The sequence below is a fragment of the Abramis brama genome (assembly GCF_963993115.1).
Source record: "Abramis brama genome assembly, chromosome: 10".
Lineage (NCBI taxonomy): Eukaryota > Metazoa > Chordata > Actinopteri > Cypriniformes > Leuciscidae > Abramis > Abramis brama.
Window position 1 is genome coordinate 2,908,452 of NC_139972.1, and position 17,167 is coordinate 2,925,618.

General features: G+C 37.7%; 1 protein-coding gene across 3 annotated transcripts in view; it reads right to left on the reverse strand.

Moving 5' to 3' along the window:
* Positions 1 to 17,167, reverse strand: part of LOC311091352 (NLR family CARD domain-containing protein 3-like) — a 70,608-nt gene that overhangs the window by 39,394 nt on the left and 14,047 nt on the right. For all 3 annotated transcript variants that reach the window (XR_014608056.1, XM_084127264.1, XM_084127265.1), the window contains exons 6-8: positions 8,851 to 10,578; positions 7,303 to 7,374; positions 5,745 to 5,915 (exon numbers count right to left, since the gene is read on the reverse strand). Coding sequence is in view for 2 of the 3 variants with exons in the window: in XM_084127264.1 (XP_083983390.1) it covers positions 5,745 to 5,915; positions 7,303 to 7,374; positions 8,851 to 10,578 (1,971 nt within the window). In the remaining variant the exon portion in view is untranslated. The remainder of the gene's footprint in view (positions 1 to 5,744; positions 5,916 to 7,302; positions 7,375 to 8,850; positions 10,579 to 17,167) is intronic.

Below are 17,167 nucleotides of genomic sequence, written 5' to 3' on the forward strand. Positions count from 1 at the left end.
AATTGTTTTAATGAATGTAATTAGGACTGTCAAGATTCCTCTATAAAATTCAAGTACTCAACTTAAAAAAATCTCTGATTGCAATTCACCCATGTCGAGTAACCGGCAATATACCGGAATTGACTCATTACACAGACGAGAATCCATAAACCGCATTATTAGACTGTTTTCTAAGGCTACACGATATATTAAAAACATTTAAAAACCAAACAATACTGTAAATCCAATACTGTAATCACAGGGCTTCTGTAAATTAACAAAGCCTGCGATTCAGTTAAATAAATACAGTATATGCCCTGCGGGTTCTATATTTCTCATCATCCAGAGCGGCTCCGTTCACAGTAAATGCTGCTTTGCTGACATGAACTGTTATCATTTACATGAGTGAAGTCGTTTATTGCTTCAAACCAAATGGCATTTTTTTCTTCCGTGCAAACCACGTGACCGCTCACATCATCAAGGCTTGGTTTGAGAATTTTCTGATTACTACATAAAATGTATGTTTATATGATATTAAAGTCAGCATTAACAGATTAATGCATGTGTTTTGTTGAGTATTTGTTTTATTCTTAAAGGCTGGTCAGAGACCTCAGACCTCTTGTAACTATCTAAAAAAAAATTTTTAAACATTGAAAATAACAATAAATGTTTTTGAGCATCAAATCATCATATCAGAATGATTTCTGAAGGATCATATGACACTGAAGACTGGTACTCTGGAAATCCAGAGTTCTCCCGAGAGCACAAATTGAAATTGTCACTCTGGCATTGAGTAATGATGCTCATTAAATATGCCCTTGTATCCGAGCTGCACCAATCACATCAGGTTATCTGATATAGGCGGGCCAGAGGCTAGCTAAACAGATGACGACAGCGCTGCGACATCAAAGTCATTAGTAAACATTGCAAGATGGCTATGGATGAACACCAGTTGTTTGAAACAGTTTTGGCCGCTACAATGAACGAGTTAGACTTGGCTTTTTATCTAAAAGAGGAACAGAAGACGCCGCTCGAATCGTGCCTTTGCAAAAAGGACGTTTTTGCTGTTTTGCTGACTGGGTACGGCAAGAGTCTAATCTACCAGTTAGCTCCGCTAGCATTGTGACTGGTCTTAGTGTTATCCAATTGTGTGCAGTGAGATTTTCAGGGTTCTGTTTATTTTTGTTCCAGGGTTAGTTTATTTCAGAGTTGTTCAGCGCATTGACCCTATTGATGATGCTCCAGTGGGCCTGAGAGTTATATCTACATAAAGCGCTGTTAAAACAAGGTAATGTTCATTCATTTTATTATAATATATAGCTAATTCTCATCTCCCACATCGTTTAACTGTATTCAGACCTTGTTGTTTTTTTTGCAACAGGACGTTTTCTATGCAATAATGTATTTCCTTTCAAGCAATGTGGAAGCAAAATGACAAAAAAAGAAACTTATAGAGCCATGTTATCTTTATTTAAAGAGGTCATGAACTGGCTTTTTAAAAAAATTTATATTTTTGTCTGAGGTCAACTTATGACGTCCTCTTGGTTTTTACATTCAAAAACATCAAAATGAATAAGTAATAGGCTATTTTCTACCCTGGTTTTGAGCCTAGCTCCTGAAACGCTCGGTGTTTATGGGCGTGCCGCATTAAAGACTTTGAAGTAAATGCCCACTGCTATGATGGATAACAGTTTTGCATATTATAATGAGTTTCATGTAATGTGCGAATCGGTGGTCGGGGCTAAACAGGCAGTGTTGAAGTAGGCGTTGATCTTCTTCTGTGGAGGCGGTGTTTGATACCCTCTGACCTCATAGATGCCCACTTTGAAAACCTGTCGTTCGCTGTGTCTGGTGTCAATAAAAGCTTTTATTGGACTAACAAGGAAGTTTTCAGTTCTGAAACTTACAGGATATTCTTATAGATGACCTCTTATATGTCAAAAGCTCAAGGAAAATGTTATTTCTCAGTTCATCACCCCTTTAATTATTCACACTGTGAATTTAACGTATTTCTTTGACATTTAAATAACCTATAAAAGGTCTTTTGCAATGACACAATGACGAAAATGTGACTCATGTAACTCTAACATAATTCTGTCAGGACCACTATTGTCGAATACGATTGACAATTAGCATACAGTTTGGATTGGCGGTATGCGTACACTCTGTCACCTGTCAATGACATCATAACCTTGTTATACTTGGTTGTAGTTTACTTCTGTAGAAACAGGGAAAATATGAATTTTTTACACACTACCCCCACAACGACTGAGGCTGATAGAATGGTTACATCCTTATGTTAGCGGCATATGTTGAGCATTATAGATACAATCCAATGTGGGAAGCATCACACCAAGCTGGAGCAAGCGAGGACACATTGCAGCAAGCATGTTGCTGTAGCCAATTTAACAATTGTATGGGATCTATTGGGGAAAGCTTACAACCCTAGCGGCAGCAAATTCTGATACAACAAGCATGTTGTATAATGCTGAACTATTGCTAAAACTAGTGTAGTTTGGCAGGGGAAGCATACACCCTACAGCAATAGCTCCAGCGGAAACAAAACTGATACAACTAGCATGTTTGTATAACCATAAGACTAGTATTAAAACTAATGTAGTCCGGTCGGGGAAGCATACACCCTACAGCTCTGAGTCAAATGCAGTGTGCAGCTAAGCTATGAATACAGTGTGCTTCCTCAATTCATGAACATGATTTCTGCTCACCGTCCTGTGGAGGTGAAGATGACGACTCCCATGATTCCACACTCCTTCACAGGATCATCAAGCTACGATGTTGTTAGTGTTGAATACCAGACCTTTGCGGTAAATGTACTGTGTACTAAGAATGTTACCGATATCTAGATAGCTTTAGCCACAAGCATGTGGTAACTTTAACACAGCATGTTGCAATAATCGAAAAAATAAAGAACGAGCATTTTTCCAATGCAACCAGATAAGCATAAAACAATGTTTAATTACTACAGCATGTTGCTGAGAACAGTATGCGCAAAAAACACTAGAAGCCGAAGTAACAAGCATATATTCAATAACATTGCACTAACAACCACCATACAGGACTGATACCAATGTTGCTGAAATGACAGCATATTGCTGATACCTGATAAGCTTAGCAGAGCATGTGACAATGACATCAGGTATAAGCCTAAAACTCAACCATGTTCCAAATAACGACTGGGCTAAATAACAATGTATTAAAATGCAAGCATGGTATACAATACACTATAGCTTTAAGAACGCCGTGTTTCCAAGAACTAGATAGACCAAGCGTGTCCGATAACGCTGAAGTGACTCAACTGAATAGTGACTGTTTACTATGTCTTTTTTAGAGCTGTGACACAGCAGAAATGATTCCGTTTGCAGTTTGCACCATGAATTGTTAATTCCTATCACCGCAAGCTGCTTGAATATGTGCTGCAAAGTACTAAAAGCACAGTGTGTGCAACGTGATCAGTTTCCAATGACAACACATAGTAACGCACATAGCCAATATGATCATATAAGCCTAGCAAGAGCATTTTAATGAAAACGACTATGTTAGATAAACCCAAGACACACGGATAGTATTAGCAACAAGCATGTTGCCAATACCCTGATAGCTTTTAGCAATGAGCATTAAAAAGAAACTTAGCTTCGTGAAGACTTTCAGAGATGAATGGAGAGTGAATCACATCGAGTCTTGTGTCAATAATGCAGCGATGCGAGCAGCAATGCAGACTGAGGTCACTTACAAATCAGGCAGCTTATGATCAGTGCGGCGAAACTCATGTTCAAGTTCACGAATTTGAATTAATCTAAGGTGAAATCCTTGTGGGGAACGAATTCCTCTTGCTAAATTCCCGATTGCACGATTCCTTGTGAGATGATGTGGTTTGCCTGCCTAATTTTTCCATTTAATTACCTCCTGAGAAACGCGATAGCTGCTGAAAATATAGAAAAAGAGCTTATATATTAGGGTTGGGCGATGTCCCCTAAATTGGCAGTTGACGATGTTTAAAGTAAAACATCTCAAGTTTCATCTCTTTACATACATTTTTTTTATACTTAAAAACTGTAATTTCATTATTTTACTAACCCAACTAATTACTCATCTGGGCTTTTGAATAGGTTGCACGTACGGGGGGAAAAAAGTAGCATGATTCTTTCTGCCAGTCGGGCTGCAGCAGAGAAGCTGTATACAGCTTTGCAAGAATCGCCGAAAATGCTGTGATGGGCCCACGGAAGATTTCCGTGAAATGAACACGGCCCCTTAAGTTAAGGAAAAGTTATTTATATCTTTTGCTGTAGTGTGTCAGTAGGAAATATCAGTTTACATTTCCAAACATTCTTTTTGCCATTAATTGTAATAATCCAGTGAGATTTCTGTATGCACAAGGAATCTGACAACAGCCAGGATGATCTGATCTCACCATCATCGAGTCCGTCTGTGATTACATGAAGAAACAGAAAAAACTGAGACAAACTAAATCCAGAAGAACTGCGGGAACTGCGGGGGATATTAACATGCCTAAGACTTCTGCACAGTACTGTATATTCAATGCGAGAAACTGGTTTATTTATATAAATAAGATGCCAAAACGAAAAATGAAAACTAAAAACTAATTGAGCGGTGTAACATTTTATATGTTTGGTAACTGTACTTTTATTTAAATAATGAACAGGCTGCGATATCATGTTAGCAATTCAAGATTTTTCTGTGTGTGTGTGTGAGGCGGAGGCGCGACCACTGGATTTTTTCCTTCCAAGAGAGTAAATTCTTACTCCGTAATTTATGGTCATACAGATAAAAGCAAACATAATTCATAAATGTACTAAAGATATTCAGATTTAGTAAAATAACAAAAACAAACGGAATGTCTCAGTTTCCTTTATAGATCTTTGGAGCGTGCCACAATGAACTGAAACGCATTTTCTTTCATTTTTTAATCTCCAATATAAAGTGAAATATATTTCAGCCTTTTTTAGAAGAATCTGCTAATATTTATTAATCATGTAAAAAACATTTGGTTCAAAGAGTATTTTTAGTTTCAACTGACCATAGAAATTTGATTTGTTCAAACTCACTTGAGAAAAAGTCAATCAATTACTTGTAATAAGTTGAAGTAATTTTTTTACTTTGATCCGACACATTTTTTTTGAGTGATTATATAAAAGCTGATATAACAAATTAAAACTGTATATCACATACAAATATAGAAAAATTGTAACAGAAGAGGTTAATGTAATGAACAATAAAGAGTCATGAAAACTGGAGGATTTTATAGCTGTTAAATTCAGTACGAAATCATTGAACACAATATGTATTTTCCTTTCAACGGTATAAATGTTTATATACATTCACTATAAATATTGTGAATATTAAATATTTTATAAATAAAAATTTGATAATAATTTTCTAAAAATTAAAAATGTCTACAGCATCCAGTTTTCTCCTAAAATTAAAATGAATGGACTGTATTAATCCTGACTGTGCTGAACTTGAGTGTGTTTAAAGTAAAGGGTGTTCAAACACATGAACTCACAGCAGCAGGAGAAATAGAGCAAACGCTTCAAACAGAAAAATATTAATCCTCTTACATCATATGAACAGACGTGAAATTAATTTGATGAATTTGATCATGTTGTTTCAATAGCTTTGCTTGTAATTAATCTAATAATGGTTATTTCCCTGCATTTTATTCCATTTTGATAATACTTTATGAATTTACAGTGACAGTTTCATGTGAGAGTCATGTATGATCTTACCTCAGTATCTCCAGTTTACTGTGAGGATTCTCCAGTCCAGCAGAGAGCAGCTTCACTCCTGAGTCTAGTTTATTAAATGACAAATTCAGTTTTCTCAGGTGTGAGGGGTTTGATCTCAGAGCTGAAGCCAGAGCAGCACAACCTTCATCTGTGACACCACAATCACACAACCTGTAGAGAACAATGACACACTATTCACTCTCTCAGATCAAAACAGAAATCTTAGTTTTTCTTAATTGTGTTCTTAATTGTGCAATATCTCTTTTTAAACAATTAATTCAATATATCAGTAAGTTTAACTGTTATTCTAAGAGATTATGTCTCTATTATGTCTGTTTTTTCCCTAAATATAAATGCATTAACATTTAAATAAATTAAATTAAAATGAATATAAACAAGTCTAAATATAAATGTTTATATACATACAATATAAATGCATATATTTGAAAATACATTTCTCACAGAAATATCATAAAACATTATTAAAGTAGATCACAAATCAGTTCAGATAGGTGGAGGGTTTAAAAGCTTTAAAAGCATATTTTTCATTTAAATTTTTTTTTTTTAAAAGGTATAGCTACATAGAGGACAAAAATGTCCATGTAAAAAAACTTTCATAAAATTTGAAACTTTGGTATCTTTTTAAAGAAGACCCTTTGGAAGATTATTGCTGAAGTAAAAAAAAAAAAAAAAAAAGTTAGTAAGGTTTAAGTTTATGAAAATTATTTATGAACATTATATTATATAAAATATATATTTTATGAAATATTTGGAACTCTATAACTGATATAAATTCAAAGCCATAAATCTAAACAAGTTGTGTTCCAAATTTGAGGTTGATATCTCAAAAAATTAGCTTTTAGTAAGATTTTGTTTGGGTGCAGTAACAGACTTTCCCCATTGGGTGCCAGCAAAACTACACTTGTAGACACAGTGATTGGATTTTAGATTTGCAGTTGAGTTTTTCTCTCTCAAATATTACAAGCACACACACACTTTTTTTTATTACACACAAACCACACTCAGACATCCATACCAACACACCCACACAATTATCATTGCATAATTTATCCAAATGGCTCTATAATATGCCGAAGCAGATAAACACGAGTATTTGCTTTATAGGCTAAACCTGAAAAAAATAGCACCATCTGATAATTTTTTTTTAAGCCTTGCCAACAGAATGAAAGCTTCTTAAAAAAGATTGCATCATTTTATAGTTAAACGGCCCTGGGATTAAAAAATGCAGTTTTAAGGGGTTTCAATGGGGACATTTTTGTCCAAAAGGCGCTGCGAGGAAATATTTTGTGTACCTAGTGCAAAAAAGATTTTTTAATCATGGAAATAGGGCTGAAATAGTAAAATACCGATAAAAATACACACCTGAGGCAAATTTTATGCAGTTAGCATTAACACAGGCAAAGTGATAAAAAAAACAAAACTGAAAAGGACAAAAATGTCCATAAGGATGCACAAGGGTTAAACCATTAATTTACAATGTTTAAGAAAGAAATGTTATAATGTTTTAACAGTGATGCTTGTTCTCAGTCTTACTTACTGAGCTGATCTAGTTGCTGAAACCACAGGCAGCAGCTTCTGAAGAACTTCATCTGCAGTGTTTTGTGTGTTACTATTTGAAAAATAAAAAATAAATAAGTTAATTATTAATGCTAATGCAAATAATAATAATTCATATCACAAGTAAATAATACATTATACCTTCCTAAATACCCTCAAATATTTATAAGAAAAAAAAAGTATTTTTGTACCTGCATCAGCAAATTATCCGCTATTATCCGCTAAAATACTATTAAAACTTAATTTTGGAAAAATACTTTCTATTAAATATCTTTATATTAAAGGAGACATATCATGCTTTTAAATCGTTCCTTTTTACATATAAATCATACATTTGTAGTCTATATAAAGCGGAACTGCAATGCTTGGGTCTGAATTCCTCATTATTATAGCTCCACAGGCCCCTTTTCTACCCCTTTTCTGATGTGCGTCTGAGAGCAACTCGTTTGGTGCGGTCTCTTTAAATACAATTGAGACACTTCATACCCCGCCCCCTCTCCAGTTTGCAGAGGTGACCCTCGGTTCAACTCCACCCCATTTGGCCATTTTTGTAGTTTGATAGCAGAGATACGATTATCTAGCGGCACAGAAACTTTTTATTCACACGTTATTAACAAAATGTCAACAACGGAAGACTTGTCCAGCCAGCCTTACATGTTCGAGCCAGAGTCGGAGCCGGAGCGAGATGAAAATGAAGACGACGAACCTGCAGAACAACGTCTTCATATGGATGTATCGCAATGGTGTGTTACTGTATTTACACATGAAACTTTGGTCTTCCGACCTTTTACCACCGTGTCGATTTATTTTGATTAATATGTGCGAGGGAGAGAGAGCAAGACAGCGTCTAGTTTGGAGACGGTGTCTTGTTTACATTTTCGCCTGGCTCCGAAGAGAGAGAGAGTGCGTGCGCGCGACCGGGTCTCTCTCTCTCTGCTCGTTCTTTCAGTTAAACATGCGCCCTGTCACAAGCGCGGCAGTTCATCTACATTAGACGGTGTAATGAAGCGTGTGGGTTACTACATCCAACAACCGAACATTTTAACTTACCCTCTCGTAACTTCTGCATCTTTTAGCTTGGACTACAAAATTGCAGCGAGAAATAAAAATGGCGGATTGCTCGAAGTGTTGGGCTGGAAGTCAATGTCCTTATTTGGCAGTTCCGCTGCAAATACTGTGACGTAATAGTTCACAAAACGTCATATATAACAGAAAAATCGGAACAGGTTGAAAAATAAGGCCAAAACAGAATATAAAGATATCAACGAAGCACCTGAAGAGAATAATTTCAACTTTTCTGTACTTCTAAAAATACAACAAAATGCATTTAAGGGCTAAAAACAAAGCCACGGTTTGTGAACACACGCAAATTATATGTCATATCCCAGAAATCCTCTAAGATATTGTATGTAATTTGCGGGAGAAACAGGGCAAAGCAGAATCAATCTGTGCCCTGCGATTTAAATCCTTCTTAGTTTCTTTGTTTCTAAAGTTTTAGACTGTAATGATTGTACTCAGTGTTACTTACCGATCATTTCTGTCTCCAATTAAGCTCTTCAGGTTAAACTCCTGCAGTGCCTGCTCTGAGGACAAAAACACGAAAACTAAAGCTGACCACTGAGACGAGGAGAGTTTCACATCACGTAATCCTCTGCTCATATGAGGTTGAGCTTCGTTCACTAGAGAAAGATCACCCAGTTCATTCAGACAGTGAAACAGATTGATGTATTTATCTGGAGAGGGATTCTCACTGATCTTTTCTTTAATATAGTCAACTGTTTTCTCATTGTTGTGAGAGCTGCTTGCTGTCTGTGTCTTTAGTTCTTGTAAAAGACTCTGATTAGACTCCACTGACAGACCCAGAAGGAAACGAAGGAAAAGGTCCAGATGCCCATTTTTACTGTCTAAAGCTTCATCCACAGCTCTCTGATGGAGATCAGAAAAATCAGCAAATTTGTCTCCATTAGTTGGTTTGGTAATCTGGTCAAACACATTGATGTTATTGTTGATAAAGGAGAGATGCACATATAGAGCTGCTAGATGTTCCTGAATGCTCAGATGAACAAAGCAGAAGACTTTCCCCTGATATAAGCCCAACTCCTCTCTGAAGATCTGAGTGCACAATCCTGAGTAAACTGATGCTTCTGTCACATCAATGCCACACTCTCTCAGGTCTTCCTCATAGAAGATCAGGTTGCCTTTCACAAGCTGCTGATAAGACAGTTTACCCAGTTTGAGAATCATGTCTTCATCTTTCACTTTCTTCTTGTAGTCCTTCTCATGTTTGATGTCGGTCTGAATGAGCAGGAAGTGTGTGTACATTTGAGTGAGAGTCTTGGGAATCTCTCCTTTCTCTGCTTCACTCAACATGTTCTCTAGAACAGTGGCTGAGATCCAGCAGAACACTGGGATTTGGCACATAATAAAGAGACTCCTTGATGACTTCAGGTGTGAGATGATCCTGTGAGCCAGACTCTGATCACGGATTTTCTTCTTGAAGTATTCCTCCTTCTGTGGGTCACTGAAGCCTCGTACCTCTGTCACTCGATGGACACACTCAGAGGGGACGAGATCCGCTGCTGCTGGTCTGGAGGTGATCCAGATGAGAGCAGAGGGAAGCAGATTCCCCACAATGAGGTTCGTCAGCAGCTCGTCCACTGAGGCTGATTCAGTCACATCACACAACCTCACATCACTCTGAAAATTCAGAGACAGACGACACTCATCCAGACCATCAAAGATGAACAACACTTTATACTCATCACTGGATATGTCCATTTCTTTTGTTTCAGGGAAAAAGAGATGAAGAAGATCTGAAAGACTGAGTGTTTTGTCCTTCATCAAGTTGAGATCTCTGAAAGCAAGTGGAAATATGAGCTGGACGTCCTGATTCTCTTTCCCTTCAGCCCAGTCCAGGATGATCTTCTGCACAGAGACTGTTTTTCCAATGCCAGCAACTCCCTTTGTCAGCACAGTTCTGATGGGTTTGTCTTGTCCAGGTAAAGGTCTAAAGATGTCACTGCATTTGATCGGTGTGTCCTCTGTTTCTGCTCTCCTGGACTGTGTCTCAATCTGTCTCACCTCATGCTCATTATTGATCACTCCACTTTCACTCTCTGTGATGTAGAGCTCTGTGTAGATCTCATTCAGGAGTGTTGGGTTTCCCTGCTTTGATATTCCCTCATACAAACACTCAAACTTCTCTCTCAGATTTGATCTCAATGTGTTGAGGACTTCAGTGGGTTTAGAGTCATGGCTGTAAGATTAAAATACCACATTTTTACAGAAGTCAAAGAATTAAATAACCATAAATTACAAAATGTATTTTTGTTTGCTGTATTATGGGAAACAGAACATCATTAGGTTTCGCAAGCCTAATGCAAATGCAAGCATTCGCAGGACCACTTAAATTCAGCAAAGCGAAGGAGATATCAAGACGATTACATTCAGTATGGATTTACGTGTCTCCTGGTTGATGGGGATGCACGTCCACAATGTGTAATGTGTACGGAGGTACTAGCAAATGACAGTTTGAAGCCGGAGAAAATTAAGAGACATTTACACACCAAACACCCAACACACATTGATAAAACAATAGATTTTTTCCATCGCAAAGAGCAAGATTTGCGTGGTCAAAAGCAAGTATTTACTACACAGACTACAACAACTACCAAACTCCATGCTGCATCTTATGAAGTTTCATACCTCATTGCAAAATCTATGAAGCCACACACAATTGGCGAGACGCTCATTCTCCCTGCAGCAATAGCCATGTGTCAAGCTATGGATAATGAAAAAATAGCGAGTCAGCTTAAACAGGTCCCACTGTCAGATAACACAGTTGCCCGACGAATAGATGACATGGCAAACGACATAAAGATTCAGCTTATTGATCGTATAAAAAAATCCGGAAAATTTTCCCTACAACTTGATGAATCGACAGATATATCAAATGCAGCACAGCTGCTCATATTTGTCAGATACTGCTATGAGGGGAAACTACACGAAGATATGTTATTTTGCACTACGCTGGATGGGACATGCACAGGACAGGATATATTCAACAAACTTGATAGTAAGATGCAGGAAGCGGGGCTGAGTTTCGATAACTGTGTGGGCGTGTGTACGGATGGAGCTGGTTCTATGATGGGCAAACATAAGAGTCTAAAGGCGAAGATCAAGTCAAGTCAAGTCAAGTTTATTTATATAGCACTTTTCACAATACAGATTGTATCAAAGCAGCTTCACAGTATTAAATTAAAACAATACATCAATGTTTGTTTCTAGTGGAACGTCCACGTTTGATAATGCTGATCAATAGTATCGTTGATTGATTAATTAAATTAAATATCCCCAAATATCCCCAACTGAGCAAGCCAAAGGCAACAGTGGCAAGGAACCGAAAAACTCCATCAGGTGACCTAATGGAGAAAAAAAAAACCTTGGGAGAACCCAGGCTCAGTCGGGGGCCAGTTCTCCTCTGGCGTTTATGAACTAGAGGTTGGATTTAACTGTAAGATTAAAAGTATTATATGAATGCCTGGCTGAAGAGATGCGTCTTTAATCTAGTTTTAAACTGGGAGAGCGAGTCTGAGCAACGAACAGTATCAGGAAGACTATTCCAGAGTTTTGGAGCTAAATGTGAAAATGCTCTCCCTCCTTTGGTGGACCTAGATATCCTAGGTATGACCAAAAGCCTCGAATTTAGTGATCTTAAAGAGCGCGATGGATTATAGGGCGATAGAAGATCGGTTAAATAGACTGGAGCTAAGCCGTTTAGGGCTTTATAAGTCAGTAGCAATACCTTGTAATTAATACGGAACTTTATAGGTAACCAATGTAGTGATGATAAAATTGGTGTTATATGATCATATTTTCTTGATCTAGTTAGAACTCTAGCGGCGGCATTTTGGACTAACTGTATCTTCTTTATTGAGGTTGCAGGACAACCAGCTAATAAAGCATTACAGTAATCTAGTCTCGAGGTCATGAATGCATGAACTAACTTTTCTGCGTCAGAAACTGATAGCATGTTACGTAGCTTAGCAATGTTTCTAAGGTGGAAAAAGGCTGTTCTTGTAACATATGAAATATGATTTTCAAAAGACAGGTTGCAGTCTAATATAACACCCAGGTCTTTTACTGTAGAGGATAAAGTAACAGGACATCCTACTATGTTAAAGTTGTATTGTGAGAGGTTTTGTGGGTGGTTTTTTGAACCGATGATTAGTACCTCTGTCTTGTCTGGATTTAATAAAAGAAAATTGCGCGTCATCCAATCTTTTATATCTTTAACACACTCTGTCAATTTGGATAATTTAGCGTTTTCATCTGGCCGTGATGAAATATAGATTTGAGTGTCATCAGCATAACAATGAAAACTAATTCCATGTTTCCTTATAATATTTCCAAGTGGCAGCATATATATTGAGAATAACAGAGGGCCTAACACAGATCCCTGTGGCCCTCCATAGTTTACTGGAGTTATGATCGATTTTTCTCCATTTAAATGGGGACAAAATGGTAGCGGTCAGATAAATATGATCTAAACCAGCTTAATGCATGTCCTTGAACACCAGTATAATTTTGTAGTTGATCTAAGAGTATTGTGTAATCTATAGTATCGAACGCAGCACTAAGATCAAGTAAAACTAATATTGAGATACAGCCTTGGTCAGAAGCTAAAAGTAAATCATTTGTGATTTTAACGAGCGCAGTTTCAGTGCTATGATGCGGACTGAATCCTGACTGAAACTTTTCATAGATGTCATTTTCATGCAAGAAAGAGCCCAGTTGGGCGGACACAACTTTTTCTAGTATTTTAGACATAAAAGGTAGATTTTAAATGGGTCTACAATTTGCTAGATTATGTGGATCTAATTGTGGTTTCTTAATGAGAGGTTTTATAACTGCCAGTTTAAATGTTCTTGGAACATGACCTAAAGATAAAGATGAGTTAACCCTCTGGGGACCAAAAACGCGCCCGCGCGTTTTGCTCGTTTTTTTTTTTTTTAGCAATGTAAATTAAGTTCATAATGCTCTGTTAATTTTGAACTTTCATTCTCGTGTTATACATCAATCGATCCTGTTCAGTTTCAATTTTTTTTCTGTGTACTCACAATAAAAATAAAGTGTTTTGCTTTTTGCCAAATAAAGAAAAATTAACATGATGCGAGTTCTGCACTCTCTCTGTCCGTGAACTCCAATTTGAAACGCGTTTGAAAATGATCTGTAACTCCGCGAAAATTCAGTCAAACAGGCAAACAAACCCACGGGCATAAAGCTTGAGATCTCATCTTTTAAATGAAGTAATTTATATAAAAAACAAATATTATCAGCTTCTGTAATCTGTATGAAAAGAGAGTGATTCCAGTCGAGCTCATTACGAGCTCATTCACTTTAATTCATTCACGCCTACTCACGGAGCGTCCTATTCACAAGATAATGTGTTAAGCCATGTATGCAAAACAGGTAAACGCCCCCAAGCAAATGCATTAAACGCTTCAAGTTTCATCATTCAGTCACCTGCGCGTTGGGAAGATGACACGATACACCGGTGCAGAAGCCCTTCAGCTCGTCCTGGATACTAGTGACGAAGAGTCCACATTTGTGACCCGTCACGGAAACCAGGGACACAAGTCGGCAGCACAACTTTCGAGCAAAATGAGAAATAAGCGTTTTATTTCATAATTGGTGATTTTCGTTTTTTTGCAGAATCTGTTAGTTGAGATCATGAAGAAGCCTCTCCATGTTTGAGATAGCAGTATTGGTATATTTAAAAGCGTACATTTTATGTACAGTCTATGTCACACCCCTGGACTGAATCTCATTAATATTGATGGGCCATTACCACTCCCATGCATAAACCTCTTCTGACAAAAAAACTGTCTTACAATGTTTAAATCAATGTATTGTTTTATGAGAACGATTAGGCAGGATGATTTTCACATCATTTTGAAGCCAGAACTCAAAGCGACAAAATCCATTAGTCAAAAGTCTTGTGGACACATATTTAGTATGTGTTTTGTGGTCTTATTTCAGCAACTTTCATTTTTATTTTTTTCAATAACCACGCATAAACATTATTCTCTTAAAAATACAAACATGTACATACTTGTTACTTACATATTATGGTAGCCCTGTTTGTGCTATATAGAGTGAATTTACACCTTTGCCATTAACATGTTTATAAATAACTGAAAAAAGCACAAATGTCAGGGCATGTCAAAACATCCCAAGGGCCCCAAAAACACCTTGGTCCCCAGAGGGTTAATAATATTGAGGAAAGGCTCTTCCACTATAGGTAACACTTCCTTCAGTAGTTTAGTTGGTATAGGATCTAATAAACATGTTGTTTTAGATGAAGTGATAAGTTTATTTAACTCTTTTTGTTCTATAGTTGTAAAGCACTGTAATTGTTCTTGCGGGGTGATAATTGAGGCTGAATTATAAGGCGCGATTGAGGATTGAACGTTTACAATTGTGGTTCTGATGTTTTCTATTTTCTCAGTGAAGAACTTCATGAAATCATTACTACTAAACTGTAACGGAATATTTTGTTCAGGAGATATCTGTTTATTTGTTAGTCTAGCCACGGTGTTAAATAAGAACCTAGGATTGTTTTGGTTGTTTTCTATTAGTTTGCGGAGATGCTCAGCCCTGGCCGCTTTTAGGGCCTTTTTATAACGTGACATACTGTCTTTCCATGCGATTCTAAAGACCTCTAAGTTAGTTTTTTTCCATTTACGCTCTAAATTACGGGTTTCTCTCTTTAGAACATGCGTAGTATTGTTGTACCATGGTGCTTTACTTTTCTCTCTGACCTTTTTTAATCTAATGGGTGCAACAATATCCAATGTTCCAGAGAGAATGGTGCTCATAGTGCTAGTTAATTCCTCAAGTTCATCTGTTTGTTTGGGTTCACTGAGCAGCTGAGACAGGTCAGATAAGCAATTTGAAAAATTATCTATGGTGGATGGAAGGATTGTTCTGCCTAATCGATAACGCGGCGCAGCATGATATATTACAGGAGTACGTAATATGCAAGTTACCATGTAATGGTCAGTGACATCGTCACTTTGTGGAATGATATCTATATCGGTTGGATCGGTTCCATGTGATATAATTAAATCGAGTGTATGATTAAAACGATGAGTTGGTCCGGTAACGTTTTGCTTGACCCCAAAGGAGTTTAATAAATCTGTAAACGCAGCCCCTAACGCATCATTTGGATTATCTACGTGGATATTAAAGTCTCCAACAATTAATGCTTTATCGACATTAACTAATAGGTCTGAGAGAAAATCTGCAAACTCTTTTAGGAAATCAGCGTAAGGCCCAGGCGGTCTATATACGGTAGCCAAGGCTAGAGATAATAGGGATGTTTTTCGAACATCTAAGAGCGTAACATTTAGTACAAGTACTTCAAACGAAATAAACTTATAGCCCGTTTTCTGAGTAACATTGAGAATATCTCTATAGATTGTGGCAACACCGCCGCCACGACCAGTCAGACAGGGCTCATGCTTATAACAGTATCCTGATGGAGTAGACTCATTTAGACCGAAATAATCATTTGGTTTAAGCCAGGTTTCAGTAAGGCAAAGTACATCGAAGCTATTATCTGTGACTATTTCATTTACAATAACTACCTTAGGTGTGAGTGATCTAATGTTTAGAAGACTTAGCTTTAGAAATTGTTTTTGATTACTAATAGCAACATTTTCTGGTTTAATAACAATTAGATTTTTTCTAGATCCTGCAGTAGATTTATTATTTGATCTCACTAAACGAGGAATAGACACAGTTTCTATGCAATGTTCAACACTAGTATTTATATCAGTTAAATTGGTGCAGCAGAGACTATGATTTGAACTTTTGGTTACTAGTCAAAAGGTATTTAACATTTTGGAGATGCTATCTGACAGAAGATCCGATCCGAATCTGCTTGGGTGTAAGCCATCAGCACGGTAAAGCCTAGGACGCTCCCAAAACAGATTCCAATTATTTACAAAGAGCAGTTTCTGCTCATTGCACCATGACATTAACCATTCATTTAGCGCGAATAATCTACTAAACTTTTCATGACCTAGTCGGTACGTGGGAAGCGGTCCTGACACAATGATCGTTATTTCAGGCGATGTGGTGTGTACCGTATCGATCAGATTCCTGAAGTCTTTCTTCAGAACCTCCGTCTGGCGCAGCCTGATGTCGTTCACTCCCGCGTGCAGGACCACAGTTCCGACGTGCTCGTTCATAATCTCGGGAACGCGAGCAGCGATTTCAGAAACACGAGCACCAGGAAAGCAGTGACTATGCACCTTACTTTTATTTAACGTAGCGTGTATGTGTCAAACGATGGAATCGCCGATGATCACAACATCGCGTTCTGTTTCGCGAAGAGGGGAGAAGTGGTTTTGTGTGGATATCTCGAAAACCGGGAGGGTCGGAGAGAGTTTTCTTGGTCTAGACCTGACTCACGTCTTCCGCTGCGGAACCATCCAGGCTTTGTGGTGGCGTGTTGGAGCCGGAGTGAACGAGACCATGGCTGATCGCGACCTCAACGCTCGGGACCGATGTTGAGAAATGCACGGAGTAGACGAGGTCGGAGTCAGTGGGTTAGTAACGTTAATCACTGATTTGTGTGCATCGGCGCGTGATGTTTCAAGAGCCAAACGCCGGTCTATCAGCTCGGCCTGTCTCACTAAAAGGCCGTGGATCTGTTTCTCAACAGCTTCCAGCTCAGACTGCACCGCGTGCAGCTCAAATGTGTCCTCACCTGCACCAAAAGGTAGACTACTTACATCTGATATATTCGCCATTTTAACAGATGGACAGTAACGTTA